This window comes from Malurus melanocephalus, unplaced genomic scaffold (assembly GCF_030028575.1).
Source record: "Malurus melanocephalus ecotype Western Australia unplaced genomic scaffold, MMel_1.1 scaffold_128, whole genome shotgun sequence".
In the NCBI taxonomy this organism is placed as follows: Eukaryota; Metazoa; Chordata; class Aves; order Passeriformes; family Maluridae; genus Malurus; species Malurus melanocephalus.
Genome location: NW_026623360.1, coordinates 744,789 through 760,958, shown reverse-complemented (window position 1 = coordinate 760,958; position 16,170 = coordinate 744,789). Strand labels below are relative to the sequence as shown.

The 16,170-nt window shown below is 43.6% G+C and overlaps 1 protein-coding gene across 8 annotated transcripts in view; it reads left to right on the top strand.

The window, feature by feature from the left end:
• RASSF8 (Ras association domain family member 8) overlaps positions 1-15,817 on the top strand; it is an 82,736-nt gene extending 66,919 nt beyond the window's left edge. For all 8 annotated transcript variants that reach the window (XM_057370523.1, XM_057370520.1, XM_057370522.1 and 5 more), the window contains 3 exons: positions 6,622-7,511; positions 9,493-9,637; positions 10,767-15,817. In XM_057370523.1, coding sequence (XP_057226506.1) covers positions 6,622-7,511; positions 9,493-9,637; positions 10,767-10,888 — 1,157 coding nt within the window. In that variant the 3' untranslated portion in view covers positions 10,889-15,817. The remainder of the gene's footprint in view (positions 1-6,621; positions 7,512-9,492; positions 9,638-10,766) is intronic.
• Positions 15,818-16,170: the final 353 nt, after the last annotated feature.

The window sequence follows — 16,170 nt, the reverse complement described above, 5'->3', positions numbered from 1 at the left end:
ACCTCTATTTTGAAAGGCTTTTTTTCTCTTAATCTTGGTTATTTAATGAGTTCTTAGGTAGCTGGAATGGTATTTTTTCTAAATTGCTATGRATGTTAACTTAAGTATCACATAATGAATGAAATGTCAGCTTCATATTTCAAAGMTAGGGAGTTCAAATCATCCTGGTTTGATTAAAATTGCCAGCAATTACTTTTCTATCAATACTGTTAAAGATTCAGGAGTTAATGCTGTTGTCCCTTTGGTATGGCAGAGCATTTTCATCTATGTGTTCCACATAGTAAGAGCTCTTAGAAGATTTTACCCACATGCAATCACTTTTCCTTTGCATTGCCTTGTTAAGGAAGAACAGCCTAGGGCTGGAAGTCTGTCTCTGGGAAACAAAGTGTGGGTCAGGAAGCCATCCAGGTTGTGGAGGGGGGTGGGGTGCATTTTTTAGTGCTCTGGGCAGTCTCAGTTTGGCTTGAGCCAAGTGTTGGCAGGTCTGGTTTTACCTCCATGGAAACCTGTGTGCAGACAGGTGACAGTGTGTGTATTCTTACTATGCACTGTGGTGAGTCTGGGGTGCTCATTTAGATTCAGCTCAAGAGTGAGACTAGTACATCTTCCCTTTTAGTTTGGCTGTCTTAAAACTTCTGTCTTAGGTGCAGGTTTACCTTTTTTCCTTTTTTTTTTTTACAAGACTGTCCAGAGTGCCACCTGGCAGGGCAGGCCTTTGGCACAGCTGCTGTGCAGCAGAGGTGATGGACCCCTGGGGAAAATGAGAGCTGGGAATGTGCCTGCCAGGCAACTGAGTGCATCCTGGTGGTGTTGGGGAAAGAGGAGAAACTGRGAGCAAGACTGCATTGAAGGGTTTGAGAGTAAGTCCTATGAGGAGTAGCTGAGGGAGCTGGAAGGGCTCAGCCTGGAGGAAAAGAGGCTCAGGGAGGATCTTCTGGCTCTCCACAGCTCTCTGATAGGAGGGGGCAGCCAGGGTGGGTCAGGCTCTGCTCCCTGGGAAAAAGGGTCAGGACAAGGGGAAATGGCCTCAAGCTGTGCAAGGGGAGATTCAGCTTGGACATCAGAAGGAATTTCTTCACAGAAGGGGTTGTTTAACACTGGAATGGGCTGCCTGGGGAGGTTTGGAGTCCCCATCCTGGAGGTGTCCAAGGAGGGCCTTGGATGTGGCACTCAGTGCTCTGGGCTGGGTGACAAGGTGGGGAGTGGTCACAGGTTGGACTCTGTGGTCTTGGAGGGCTTTTCCACCCTGAATGCTTCTATGACCTCTGGTGACAAAGGCCTGCTCTTGCCCACCCCAGCCCCTTCTCTAGGGAAGGAGAGGTACCCTCATGTTTAAGACTGCTCATCCCCCCACCTTTCCCAGAAATGATGTGAGACCAGGGCAATGAGTCACCTGCTTGCACTGACTCACTGCTGTAGGTCCTGGCTCTGAAGCACAGCTAACACTGAATGGAAAGATGAATCTTATTTGGTGCTTGGCATGAACATTTGTAGCCTGATGGGAAAGATAAGGCACAAGTACATTTTTTTATGATGTATACTACTACCTGCATGCAAAAAAAATGTGGTGCCTGAAATGCTTTGCATGTACAGGACRATGGACTTTTGGAAAAGAGTAATGGGATGAATCATTTCTGTCCTGAAAAGGGGAATTGATGACCTCTCAGGTTACAATCTTGCCAAGAGTGTTGCTASTGCTCCTTTCCTTTGGAGTTTCATTTTCACTTTTGGCAGCAAAAATAGTTGCTCGGGTCTACTGTGCCAGCCACAAATATTAAAGGAGGAGCTTTAACATAGAGGAGCTTAAAGTGAGTAATAGTTATATGTGTCCCACTACCTTCATGGAGCGTAATTTAAAATGTGCCTCTTGAGGGTCTAAAAAAATGTTCAATTACCTTGTACCTWTATTTCATTAGTTTAATCACCATTCACTGTGATGGAATCTGTGTTTAATTTAGCAAAGGACATCAATCCYGAGCTAAGACTATGTGCCCATGGTTGGGCACATGGCAGGGGCACTTGAGTCCAGAGGTTGTGTTTGGCTGTGCAGCACAGSCAGCTCCAGGACACTGAGTGCAGTTTGCCCTTTAATGTCACAGTAGTAGAGCCACGTTCAAACCACTCATGACAGCTACTAGCAGGCTGTCAGAACATCAGCATTCTGAAATCCATATATTTCCTTTCTTGATCTCTCTTGATTTTGACATAAGTTATTCTTTTGAAGGTGTTCCTGTGAAAATAACCTGTGATAAGTTTGTGTGCTTAGGGAGCTGTAGATGGAAACTTAACCTTATAGGTGGAAACCATTAACTTTGACACTGCCCTTTGTGTAGTTGCAGCATGCTTCAGGGATGTGAATATGTATCTGTTTCTGTTCTTGCTTGTCATTTACTGTCTTGCAAAACAGATACAAGTTCTCCATGATTGTTTTGAGATGGTAATATCATATGGTACATGTAGGGTCCCCATTTTGGGGACCATGTAGTAATCAAAGAATCGCAGAATGGCCTGGGTTGGAAAGGACACTAAAGATCATCCAGTTCCACCCCCCTGCCATGGGCAGGGACACCTTGCACTATCCTGCATTGCTCAGAGCCCCATCCAGCCTGGCCTTGAACACTTCCAGGGATCGAGGGGCAGCCACAGCTTCTCTGGGCAACCTGTGCCCGGGCCTCACCATCCTCACAGGGAATGATTTCTTCATCATATCAAATCCAAACCTGCTCTCTGTCAATGTGAAGCCATTCCCCATTGTCCTGTCACCCTTATCAAGAGTCTCTCTCCRTCTTTCCTGGAGACTCCCCTCAGGCACTGCAAGGCCACAGTGAGGTCACCCCAAAGCCTTCTCTTCTCCAGGTGAACAATCCCAACTCTCTCAGCCTTTCCTCCCAGCAGAGCTGCTCCATCCCTCTGATCCCCTCGGTGTCCCTGCTCTGGACTGGCTCCAGCAGCTCCCTGTCCTTGCTGTGCTGGGCCCAGGGCTGGATGCAGCTCTGCAGAGGGAGCTCAGCAGAGCAGAGGGGCAGAATCCCCCCCTCCCCTGCTGCCCATGAAGTAGCTGGATGTAGAAAAGGGTGCACAGGCTCTGTGTTTTCTCCAGCCCTTGAATTCCTGTTTTTTGAAGAGGAAACCTTAGAACGCAGCATTGCTGGTGCTTTTTTGGCCTGTCTGGATGGTTTTCTCTCCCATTCTCATCAATACAAGGCTTTGGTAGAAGTATYAAAAAAGAAAAAAAGTCGAATATGTTCTAGTTGCACTTAAAGAAAAGTTTTATTCCAGAAGTTGTAGGGGATTCACTGCTGAACTGCTCACTGAGTTTCCCCGTAGATACTGCATAATTCTGGGTGAGATTCAATATAATATTCAGCAGGGAGAAACACACTGTAATTTAAGGAATGCCATGCATTGCTGATACATGACCATTACCTGAATGCAACTGTAACTTAATTTTCAAAATAATAAGGTTGCATGAATGAGGCTGGACTGAGTTCTGCCAGGTGCTCTTTGTGTCCAGAAGCTTGTGGACAACACGCAAGGCAAGAAGCAGCATGCAGGCGTCGCACTGTTCCTTGTCAACAACCCAGGGAAGCTACTTTCTCCCTGTCAGTGGCTACACATCAAAACCAGCAGTTTGCTACAGGGACGCCTATGTTCTGAAATACTCTGTCATTAGTTCTGAATTAACTCATTCACCCTTTCATTTGTGAATTAATCCCCTCTAATGCAGGCAAACATCACAGTTGTGGTTGTCTGCGTATTGTTAATCTGCGTCATGCACAGGCTGAGCACTAAACCTGGGTAATGATCTCGGAAGAGAACARCTTTGTTTTAGACCAATCCTGAGCTCCAGGTGTGGTTGTTGAACTGTGCAAGTATTACTTCTACAAAACACTTTCTTTTATGTGGATTTTGAGTGCTGAGTTCATTATTTAGGGCTGTGTGTTGATTTGGAACCCARAGCTAAGATGAAAATAGTTCTTGGCAAGTCTGTGCTTAATTCTTTAATTCACTTTTGGTCGAGATTGTTAGAGCTTTATTCTCCTCCTTGTCTTTTTTCTTCTTTTTTTTTTTTGGTCTCCTGTTATATTTCTTTTAAGTAATGAATTTAATAGCAGAGTGAATAGAAACTGGACTCTGCTCACTCCCCTAGTGGTACCTGTTTGCAATTTCAGGACTTCTTTGAACTTGACTGTTTCTGACACAACATGAACATTAGTAGCACAACCATGATTAGAAGCTGAAAGCTTTTAAGATTAACAAAACAGAGCAGTGAAGTGCAGCCTTTGTCCTGGGGTRTGTTTTATTTAATTTTTCTTCTCCAGGATTTTTTTTTGTAGTATGCTATGGCAAACAGTATTATGTTTATTTTTCCTGTAACAACACCAGTGCCTACTACAAACTATAAATCTTCATGGATCAATGAGCAATATTGTGAGTTAGCAAAAATCTCTCACTTTRTATCATATACCTTTATAAACTTGATTTTGAAGTACTTTATTACAATAAACCTTAAATCTCTTTTTGAGAGTGTTGGCCAAGCATGTTAGTTTGCTGATAGAAAAAAAAAACCCAAAASCACCCTTTTTTCATTTTTTTTTTCCCAGTGCCTACATAGTAATTTATTTGCAAGGCATTTGTTGTGGTGGATTGCTGTTCTCATGCTGTCTGCCTTGTTTTGCTGACTTCCATCRGTCAAATCTTTCAGCCCTCACTCTTAACTTGGAAGTGAACATGGACATTTTGGTCTCTGACTGGGCCAGCCAATCCCTCCRGAATTAGCCACGAACCAAAGCTGCCTGTTCTCCAGGCAGTGCCTCTGCAGATGATTTTTGTTCTCATTCTTTGCACTGTGAGCTAATTTTGAGAAAATGAGAGCAGAGGAACCATTTCCAACACAGTAGTTCTATCTTGGGAAGTTCTTTAGAAGGCACTGATTTTGGTGGGGTGCACAGTGTGTTAATCACCACASTGCAGCTTGTTTCCTACAAATCTGAAGTGAAGAGTCCATGAGAGTGTTGTGACTGCAGGTCAGGGGCAGATTTCCAGCCTGAGATTAGGATATTTTTGTTCTTTTGGAAAATATGTTATGATTGGGCAGGTAGTATGAGGAAGGAGGACACATGAAATGSTTTACCACTGATAACTACATTTCTTCCAACTCCTTCACTCTGTAGCTGCATATATGACAGTTATTTCAGGCTTTTGTGCTGAAATAAATAATTTTAATGATAATTTCTCATTCATGAAAATGAATGTAGGTAATGCATTAAAGTAGTTAATGATGTTTTTAAGGTTAATGGCAATTATGGAGCTGTTCAGAAATTCATTAGCATCAACTGCTTTAAAAGCAGTTGATCTTTCACATCTTTTTGTAAATAATGTTGTGGCATTTAAATGAAGTTACTTTGATAGGGGAGACTCTTCTGAAATGGGAAAATGCCATATAGCAGAGTATTGAGAGTGCTTAGAAAAATATTCTATAATGGGTGCTGGAGAAGGAAGACTCCTAAGCTGAATTTAGGTATGCTTAATGGCACAAATGAAGCCGTGAACGTATGTTGTACTGTCGACAGAACACTCAGAAAAACTCTAAACACTTATGAAAGAACTCGAGCTTTTTGCTGAAGGCTGGGTTACCCCAGTGGGAAAGCCTCTGTTACAGGCGTGGAGTTTGTGCAGGGAACCCAATTGTTCGTTTGCAATTCGCAAACAGCCTCTGCTGCTCTTGTCCCTGTGCTCTCCTCAGTGAAGGTTTGTCACATCAGCAGTGCTGCCGTGGGTATCAGATCAGGCTGTGGCCTGGACTGGCTCAGTGTCTGAGTGAACTGGGGGGCGTGACCTGGGGAACTGAGGCTCTGTCAGTCATTAACAGCTGCCTCTGATTGATGGAACAGTTTAACAGCACTCACAGTGCCTCCAAATTTGGTTTTCCTACATGGCTGTATGGAAGACCTGGGACTCCTCCTGTTCTTGTTTTCGTGGTCTAGAGGTTTGCATTGGGTGTATTTATGTGGTGGTTATTGGGTCACTTGCTTTATTGTTCCCTGTGAGGGTGGTGAGGCCCTGGCACAGGCTGCCCAGAGAAGCTGTGGCTGCCCCATCCCTGGMAGTGTYCSAGGCCAGGCTGGATGGGGCTCTGAGCAACCTGGGATAGTGGAARGTGTCCCTGCCTGTGGTCATGGCAAGGGGCTGGAACTGGATGATCTTTAGGRTYYTYTCCAACCCAAACCATTCTGCGATCCCATGAGTTGCGTGAATCTGCCGGCAGCCCCGGGCTTGTGCAATTCCGCCGGTTCTCACGGTGTCGATCCTTCCCCGCTGCTGCCGTTCCCGCCCTGCGCGGGGAGGGTTTAGAAAGGAACTCGGTGATGTGCGGGTACGGTGAATGAGGCGCTGCGACAGGGGCAGGGGTGCTGAAACAGGGCGTGGGGGACGGGCAGGGGCGCGGGGCTGGACGGGCAGGGGCGCGGGGCTGGGCAGGAGGGTCCTGTCCCGGTCCCGGTGCTGTGCCGGTGCTGTCCCGCCGTGTCCCGGGCTCGGCCCGCCGCCTTTCCCGCTGTCCCTCACGGGCGGAGCGGCGGCGCCCCCCCGCGGCCCCGCTGACGCTGTGCTCCCTTGCAGGGCGCACCGGGCGCTACACGCTGATCGAGAAGTGGCGGGACACGGAGCGGCACCTGGCGCCGCACGAGAACCCCATCGTGTCCCTCAACAAGTGGGGACAGTACGCCAGCGACGTGCAGCTGATCCTGCGGCGCACCGGGCCCTCCCTGAGCGAGCGGCCCACGTCGGACAGCGTGGCGCGCATCCCCGAGAGGACTCTGTACCGGCAGAGCTTGCCGCCCCTGGCCAAGCTCAGGCCGCCCGGGGACAAGGCCATGAAGAGGAGGGAGCCCAAAAGGAAATCGCTCACCTTCACCGGCGGCGCCAAGGGCTTAATGGACATCTTCGGGAAGAGCAAGGAATCCGAGTTCAAGCAAAAGGTGCTCAACAACTGTAAAACAACAGCGGATGAGTTGAAGAAACTGATCCACCTTCAAACGGAGAAGCTTCAGTGCATCGAGAAGCAGCTGGAGTCCAACGAAGCTGAGATCCGCTACTGGGAGCAAAAGTACAACGCCAGCCTGGAAGAAGAAATCCTCAAACTGGAGCAGAAGATCAAACGGAACGAAGTGGAGATTGAGGAGGAAGAGTTCTGGGAAAACGAGCTGCAGATCGAACAGGAGAATGAAAAGCAGCTGACGGAGCAGCTGCAGGAGATGAGGCAGAGGATCCTGGAGTGCGAGAGCAAGCTCAAGGACTACGTGTCTCAGATCCACAACATGGAGAGTGGCCTCGAAGCAGAGAAGCTGCAGCGGGAAGTTCAGGAGTCCCAAGTGAACGAAGAAGAGGTCAAGGAAAAGATCGAGAAGGTGAAAGGAGAAATTGATATTCAGGGCCAGCAGAGTCTGAGATTGGAAAATGGCATTAAAGCTGTAGAAAGGTCTTTGGGCCAAGCTACCAAGCGATTACAGGTAAGACTGTCTTTTTATCTGTAGCTAGGGAAAGTCAAAAACTGTGACTAATTTCTCTCACACAAATCTGAAGCCSATGAAAGAAAACACAAGTGCTCAAAGTGAATTGGGGGAAAAAGGGGAATGTGTTGCTTTCATTTTCAAATTACATTTCAGTTTGGACTTAATTTTTTTTTGAAGAGCAGACAGTTTTCATTTAAACGGTGTTTAACTTGCACACTCAAACTGTCTGAGAAGAAAAGCAGTAATTTGCACCATCATAGCCTTTTCTGAGGATAAACTTCTGATCCTTTCTAGATTTGTCTGCCACCGAAAGAGATTAATTAAAGAGTCCAAAAGCAGCAGATAGATAGATAGATAGATAGATAGATAGATAGATAGATAGATAGATGTAGAGCTAAAGTAATGTAGCTGCTATCTTACAGAGTTTTTGTTTTAAAGAACAGGATCTCTTTTCCTGGCTGACTTGCTGATGCTCAGGATTTTATTTTCTCTACACTTCAGGCATTTGTGGCACATGTGTCAAAAGAGAGTCCAGTCCCTGTTTCCTTACTAAAGTTAATTATATCACCTGGAACTTGATAGAACATGAAAGAATAAATGGGACTCCAGGAGCCATCTGGATGAGGTGGAGGAAAGATTTGGGCTTCTGGGATTTTTGTGTGACATGTTAGATAGTCCTAAGGCACCACACATCAGTTGAGTTGTGGTTCTTGCTGATTCCCAGGATTCATAGTATATTCTGCAGTGCTGCAGTGGCATTAAGGTGATTCCACTGTGAATATTTAAAGGGATTTTGTATCTTTATTCCTACCCTAGAACCATGTCAGTATGAGCTGTTTTACTAAATGATGGGGGGTGGTGAGGGGGGGAAGTATCTTTTCATCCAAAGCAAAATGGATGAAAACTGTAAGCAGTTTTGGCCATGTTTATCTGTGCTAAGTTTCCAGACATGCTACGCTTAAGGATTTGTACTGATGGAAAGCTTAAGTCCTCTTTATGTGTTTTATCTATCCTTAGTAATATTTATTTAGGCTACAATGGAGTTGAAAGTATTTCTGGCATGGTTCTTTTAATAGGCTAGGTTTCACTTTCTTGGGAAAGCTTCCATTAAATTCAGATCTTCCAATTTTGTTCTAAACCTAAAGTTGCATAAATCCGGAAGTCCACAAGAAAATAAACTGACCTCTGTAGTATGGAGCTTTGGCAGGGAGGAAATAGAGAAATATTTTATTGCATGCATAAAGTTAAAGATGTCTGCTAAAGCAGCTCAAGCTCTGTGTGTGGGAATAATAGTAGTCCAAGACTGCTGTAATCTATCAGAGATGTAAGTTTAGTGTATCATCAGAGAAGTACAGAGAAAGATTCTAAATCATCATCTGTGCTTTAAAGGGGTGGTGAATCAGCCAGGCTTTGGCCTCATTGTACAAAACACTTGCAGAGTGAGAAAGTTCTTTCCAAAAATGCTTGACTAGAAAACACAAAGAATGAGARAGGATTTATACTCCTTTTAAGATCAGAGGAACTAAATGAGGTGCCCAAGCCATGCTGGACACTTCAGACAGAATTAAGACTTGGTATCAGACAGCTGCTCAGTCAATTATTTTTTCAGTATTCAGATTATTACCTTTATTTGCTTATATCTGATGTGCCAAAGTTTTTCTCAGGTGATATGAGAAACATTTGCTAGTCATCCAAGAGGCAATATAAAAATAAAATACATTAGAAGAAACCCGATTTGGGTCATGGGTTGGACTCAATAATCTCAGAGGTCTTTTCCAACCTAATTGATTCTTTGATTTTAGTAAGCGCTTTTTAAATTACAAGATGGAAATACCTTTTAATTCTCCAATTCGTATTTGAGCTCTAAAAATTGGAGGCTTTCTCATCAAAAGGAGAAGCATTAGTTGCCCAGTTGGAAATATGGTCATGAAATGCTGCTTTATGTGCTCAGCAGATGTTTTTTTTTCTTTCCTGGCAGGACAGGGAACAAGAACTGGAGCAACTGACCAAGGAGCTGCGCCAGGTGAACCTGCAGCAGTTCATACAGCAAACGGGAACCAAGGTGACGGTGCTGCCGGCAGACCCCGTGGAGGTGGAGGCCCCACATGTGGAGCTCGAGAGAGGTGCAGCCCTCGGAATGCTGAGGGAGGGAGGGAGGGAGGGAGGGAGGGGTGGCTGACAGTGCCTTTACTGCCCTTAATGCTGGCACTCTTGGTGAAGTGAATGCTCCCTTAGGGAAGATATTAGCAAAACACTAAGGGAGCAAATTGTCGAGTACTTATTTTCACTCCCAAGTTTTAGCAGGCTCTAAATAAAGAGCAGTATGTGGTGAACTTCTCTCCCACTATGCCTGGGCATGCGTTTGTCCCATTAGCAGCCCATTAAGCCTACAGCTTTCAAGAGTGGCTACCGTGGCTGCAGGCTGTAGCACTGGCACAGATTGTGATCATACATCTGACATTGCTGTTCGTGTGGGTTCTTCCTCTTCTGGTGGGGTTTTTGTCAAAGCAGAAAACGGAATGTGTCTGGATCTCAAGAAATGCCAGACAGAAGACGCAGGGGAACAGGAGCTAATCCAGCTGGGCTGCCAGCCATGCAGACATCCTGCACAGATGGCTGTTACGGAGGGTGCAAATTGACTTTGACCTCAGTGACTTCAATGCAGCCTGCACGTGTCCACATCTGGATTCAGAATTTCCTGGGCAGAAATACTGGAACGTTGTGAATGCATGTCAGAGCTGTGGCACCAGCACAGTTGTGTGTTTTATCCAGCACTCTGCTTCCAAGGGGGCTCTTTGTCTCAGCATTCTCCAGTGCTGGGTTTGTCCCTCTGCTCAGAAAACTTTCTAACCAAAAGGCACCAAAAGGGAGGGCAAGGGGGTGGAGAGAGGAGAAAAGACAACCAGAAAAGACAACTGCTTAAAATGCAGCATTTGTAAGAGCTCTTTTAAGTGGGCAGGAAGCTGAAGCTTTGATTTATGTTACAGGTTCAAGTTCTTTTTGCACATCACTATATAAATGTGTATCTGTGTACATGTTTCTTACGGGAGGGTAATTATTTTTCGTGGGTTTTGATCAATTTTGAAATGAGTAGGAAGTGTGCACCTTAGATCTCATTTCCTAGCCAGGCACTTCAGCTGTTTGTTATATGTGGCACGAGTTTTTCTGTATCATGCTAAGCAGGAGAAGGAGAGTGTTTTATGGATGTCACCTCTGCTGATGACTTTTCTAATTGCCCTTTTTCTCATGCAGAGCCAACCTTTCAGTCTGGGTCGCTGAAGCGTCCTGGCTCCTCGAGGCAACTCCCCAGTAACCTTCGGATCCTACAGAATCCCCTGTCATCTGGTTTTAACCCGGAGGGCATTTATGTATGACAGTACATACCTCTTSTAGAGTGGACCTAGCAAGGTACCCTGGACAAGATACACTTTATTTTATTCTGCCAATGATGAATGGAAGTTTTTCTTGTTTTGTTTTTTTTTGTTACACCACGGTATTATTTTTTCTTCTTCCTCCAACACCACTTGGAGCCATACCCTGTGCACTGATGCTGAAGAGACGGGAACTGTCTCGATTCATAATTGGCAAGGATGACCTTGCTGTCAACACAGCTTGAGTGAAAAAACTTCATTGTTTTTGCCACTTCAGAAGTGTTTGAGAAAGTATGTTCCTTGCATAGGCATAAATGGGAGACTGAGGGTGAAGGAAACCGTGTATGCAGCTTACCTGAGGTTTAATTTATTCCCTTTAATCAATGGACCTGTGAATGTTGACCTTTTATATTTTTATTTTTAACTTGTGAATTATCACGTATGGCTGTGTGTCAGTCTGACAAGGTGACTTTGTGTGTACAAACATCCCCCCCCATTTGATCAAGTACAGCAACCTGCAATGCAGAGTTCTGAGGGGTGCTGAACCATTGCCATGGTTTCTCACCACTAACTTTGTTCATTTCTGTTGTGGGTCATCATATSTCATGTTCCATCCATTGCTACCTTTTAAGGCTTGAAAAGTGAGCTTGTGGGATTTACTTGCTGTTGAATCTGCCTTGAATGAAGCACCTAGTGTTCAGAAGATTTATGGATTTTAAACCTTGGCTTGGTAAAAATACTTCCAGCATATGATTGAGGATGCACTAGTTAGATGATATTTTATTATATAGAATGTATATTTGAAATATTTTGCCACATTGTATATGCCTTTTGAGAAAGAACAATGTAAGAAGTTGTCTTCATATATCTTACCAAATGAGAGTTGGAGGCTTTCACTGTGTGTGATTTTGTACTTTATTTTTTCCACTAGCCATTACAGTGTTCTTGCTTTGTAACAAATCTTGCTGTTGGAGGGGAATAAAAACACAACACAAATGAGTATCCTCTTCCAGCCTTCCAGAATCCACTCAAGTTTTGTGAAGGGAAGAAACCTGGCAGAGTCACATAAAGTCAGTTGCAGAGTTCTCATTGATAAGAGTGAGGCCAGGATTTTGTTCAGGTCCCTGGTGGAGATATTTGGCCCCTTTGAAAGACAGTCGCTTACAGAATGTAAAGCTTCCAAACAGAAAATTCACACAATTGGTTGTCATTTTTCACTAAACATGTGAAAAGAGAACATTATCATATCTTGATGTTGCTCTAATGCAATCAAAGCTAAAAAAAGAATTRGGCAAAAAGGCTTCCCTGCAGAAAGTAGCCGCTCCCAAATAGCTCCTTGGTTCCAGGCCTTGAAGTGAGATTGCTGCAGGGGACACCGAGGCTGTGGAGAAAGGGATTTGCATCAGTGGGGCACTGTAAATGTTGGGGGTTGCCTCATGGATGAGTTAGGGAAGGGATGGGCCTTCCCAGGCTGCATTTGGATTTCCTGTTCTAACTCACAGCAYCATCCCCATCCTGGGCACGAGAGGGGGACACTGTGCCCTCACTGCAGTACTGAAAACTTGGGCTCAGTCAGTGGCAAAACGACTGAACTCCTGATGTCYTTGGTAGGGTCAGGATTTTACCACTGGTAGGTAAACTCCAAGCTTTTTGCCATAGAAAAATACTTAACTCCTAGCATCCTCTTGTGTTGATTCACTGATGTGCAGATAAATGTTAATTTAAGTCTCCTTTTTTAAAAAAGAAGCTTCCTGACAAATGGAAGTTGTAAAAGATAGCAAATGAAGGATTCTTGAGTGTTTAATGCTTTTTTTTTTCTTTCCACTTATTAATGGCATCATATATTCTAAAAATGCTGCTGTATTTAGACTAACAGCAACAGATAAGGCTGTGAATATATAAAGGACCTTTCCAAATGGACTCTGATTTTTTACAGTTTAACTTATCAGGATTTTTTTTTTCATCTTCCCTTGTGAGCAAACTGGAAAATGAGATATTCCTACCTGAGGAACCTTTGCAGTGCTCACCCATTTTACTGTTAGTTTATCACAATTCTGTGCTCATGTTTACTGTGCCCATAACTTTGTATTAAAAAAAAAGAAAAAAAGAAAGAATGTGTATGTATATATATATATATATTTAAAACAAAGTGTAAAATATACATAGTTTGGGGACAATATCTGTCCAAGGTACTTGAGCATTTATGCCTTACATTCTGGGTTCAACTTACAGAAATGAAATGGCCCTCTCCAGTGGATATCTTGCATCTTCAGCACCTCTTGATATTAGAGAACTGAGGCACTCAGCACCTTGCAAAGTCTGGCCCAAATTATGCTGCATGGGGGTGGGGGGAAACAGCCTTGTCCTGAGATGAAGTATTTTTAAGGTAGATCAGCATATTTACCCCAGCTAATGTTTTTGTCATATTCTGTGACTGGTCCATCTACCACAGATGTCAGTTTGAGYTTAATTGGGCTCTTGCATCATAAAACCTCCTCTCTTTCTCTGCCAGGTTATTCTTTAAGWTAGAGAGAAGAGGAAAAGGATTAAAAGGAAAAGAGCAGCTTTGGAGGGTTTTAGTTACAGCTTTGTAAGAGAATCAAGGGAGGAATTTGCCGTTTGAGTTTAGAAGTAGCATGGGCTGACTGCGGCAGCAGTTTGTGGAGCTGGCTCCRGAGTGACCACTGCAGCACCCCTGAGTGGCCCCTCCTTGTCAGGGCTTTGGCACATGTCAAGGTGATCTGAAAAACGTTTGCAGCTTCAGCCACTCTTGTGGCCAAGGAGAGGCTTTGGTATCCAGACCTGCCAGTTGTGAGACACTGACAAATTCCCCTGCCCCCACCATACTCCTCTTGCTTATTGAATTTCACCCAGGCTGAAGTTCTGTAGCATTTTCACCCTCTCTGTAAATAAACCAAAAAGAAATGGCATGCCCTTGCATTAAATGTGAATTGAACCATGTGTAACAGTTAGAGAAATTCCTCACACTATGGCATTTAGAGTTTTGCTTCTGATCAACTGCAGAGACTCACTCTTTCTTTACAACTGTAYAAAAAGTCCATTTTCAGAAGGTTCCAAACCTACTTCTGGGGCATTAGCAGAAAGGAAGCTACACACATACTAATTTTAACAAGTGCCATATTATTTACTGGGCAGCATGATAAAAATGGGGTTTTTTGCTTGCGTTAAATAGTTGAATACACAAGCACTATTTTCCAGTGCACAGGGAATTTATATGGAGAACTCATGTAATTTATTACTCATGAAAATTAACTGTGTTACCTCTCTCACCCATGAGGATACAGTTTATTTTTGCTGGAGATGCTATGTTGTTAGGGGAAAAGAGGGGGGTGACCATCTGAAAAGCCAGTAGGTTAAGGCTWAGGTAAACAGTCTGAACGCCTGAGCAAGGGAGAAACCCAAGTCCCACTCTGAAAAGTCAGCTAGGAACCTGCCTCCCAGTATCTTTCAGTGGGACTTAGGTTCCCAAGTGCCTGAATTGCTTCTGGAAATGGTATGTTAGCTTTGAGATTGCTTGCTTTTATAAACCCTGGCAAGTTGAGAGGAAGTTCTTAAAGAAGAGAACTACCACTACTAGTATTAGCAATATGCAAACATATGAGGTAAGAGGGRAAAAGATCCTTTAGTGAAATAAAAATCTCCTCTTGGGGCAGTAATTGCCTTGTTTTTAGTGCGAAGAGAATTGCATTATTTTAGTGAACTGGGATCATATGAGTATGAGCAAAGAAAAGTCAATCTTGTAATTTTTAGTGAGTTACCTTGAAGCATATAAATTCCTGATGTGCATTAACTTGAGTGAATTGGGCCTTAATGATACATGTAAATAACAAAACTGTATTCAGATATTTTTTTCCAGAAAATAGTCTCTAATGGTCTGTACTGTATTAAAAAGAAGTGTCAAAGTGTTACTTTTATATTACACCTCCTTTTTTTTTTCTAAAGAACATTGATATGTGCATGTTTATTCTATTTGCTACAGTATTTTAATGTTTTGGATGAAGGCCATCAGTTGTATGGAGATGACAAAACAATCATTCTGTCTATTTATTCAGTATTGCTGCTTAAAGTTTTCAAAATAAAGCTTTCAATGCAAATATAGTGAGTGATTGAAAGCTGTTCTAGCTCTCTTCAGGTGTTTTTTTCCTATGTTTATAGAAAACTAAATAAGTGAAACTTGGTGTATGAGCTGTTATACCAGCAAAGAATTATTGCAATAATATTGGGGGTGGGGTGTAAGTTATGTAGTAAATACCTAAATGTATGCAGTGAATGCCTTCAGGTCTCTAAGTGGAGTGCTGAAGAATGTTAAATCCTTTGTGGTCTTGCAAGCACTCTACACATGTGATCGAGTACTGGTTAGAGCTTTCATGCCAATTTCCGTGCTTGTGAGGGCAGAACAATGGGGTCACAAAGGATCGACTTGGAGTCCTTTGAACCTGATTGAATTTAAGCAGATTCTTGCGTGTTCCATAGATGTGTTTCTGACTGGGGCCTAAAAACATGTTCTGATACAAAAACTTTTCAGTTGCAGCAAGGATGCCACAAGGGTACCTCTGAAAATGTTAGTTCTGAAATGGATCAAGTGTGTCTCCTCTACTTGTGAAGTGTATGAGAATGCTGAGAGCATTCACCCTCACCATCACCCCATGAAACTGCTAACTAGGGGTTCTGACTGGAACATTTGAGTTGCTGATGTTTTAACCTAGAGAAGCAATGCAAAATAACCGTGAAAACACAAGTGAGCATTTTATTACTGCTCTGCTTCAATGCAAGATGAAAATCTGTATTATGTGTAACTATATTTTTTGTCATTTAAAAAGCTTCTATTTTTTATTATTCTCATGAATGGTTGACAAAAAAAAATATTGGATATGCTCCCATACAATAAATTCCCCTCTGAAACTTTGGGTCTTTACAGTTCCTGGTTTGCTGGAATTGCACTATTCATGTCACGCATGTCTCACGATAGAGCTGCTGGGACTCTGTCAGAGACCAGTGGGGCCTGAAAGCAGGGCTAAAGCCAAAGTTGGTGTGTCCAGCTCAAACAATCCCAGAAATGGCCCTGGGAGCGTTAGGACACAGGAACTCTCATAAATGGCAATTTCCATAGGGTGTGGGACATATAGCAGGTTGATGTGGGGCCTCTATGGCAGACAAGAGAGGTCCTTTACTGTAAGTGTGCTGTAATCTCTATTGGATAAACCCCAGGCACTGCAAGAGAGCAGAGGAACTTSTTTTCAGCTGAGAACTGTTCCTAAGATTAA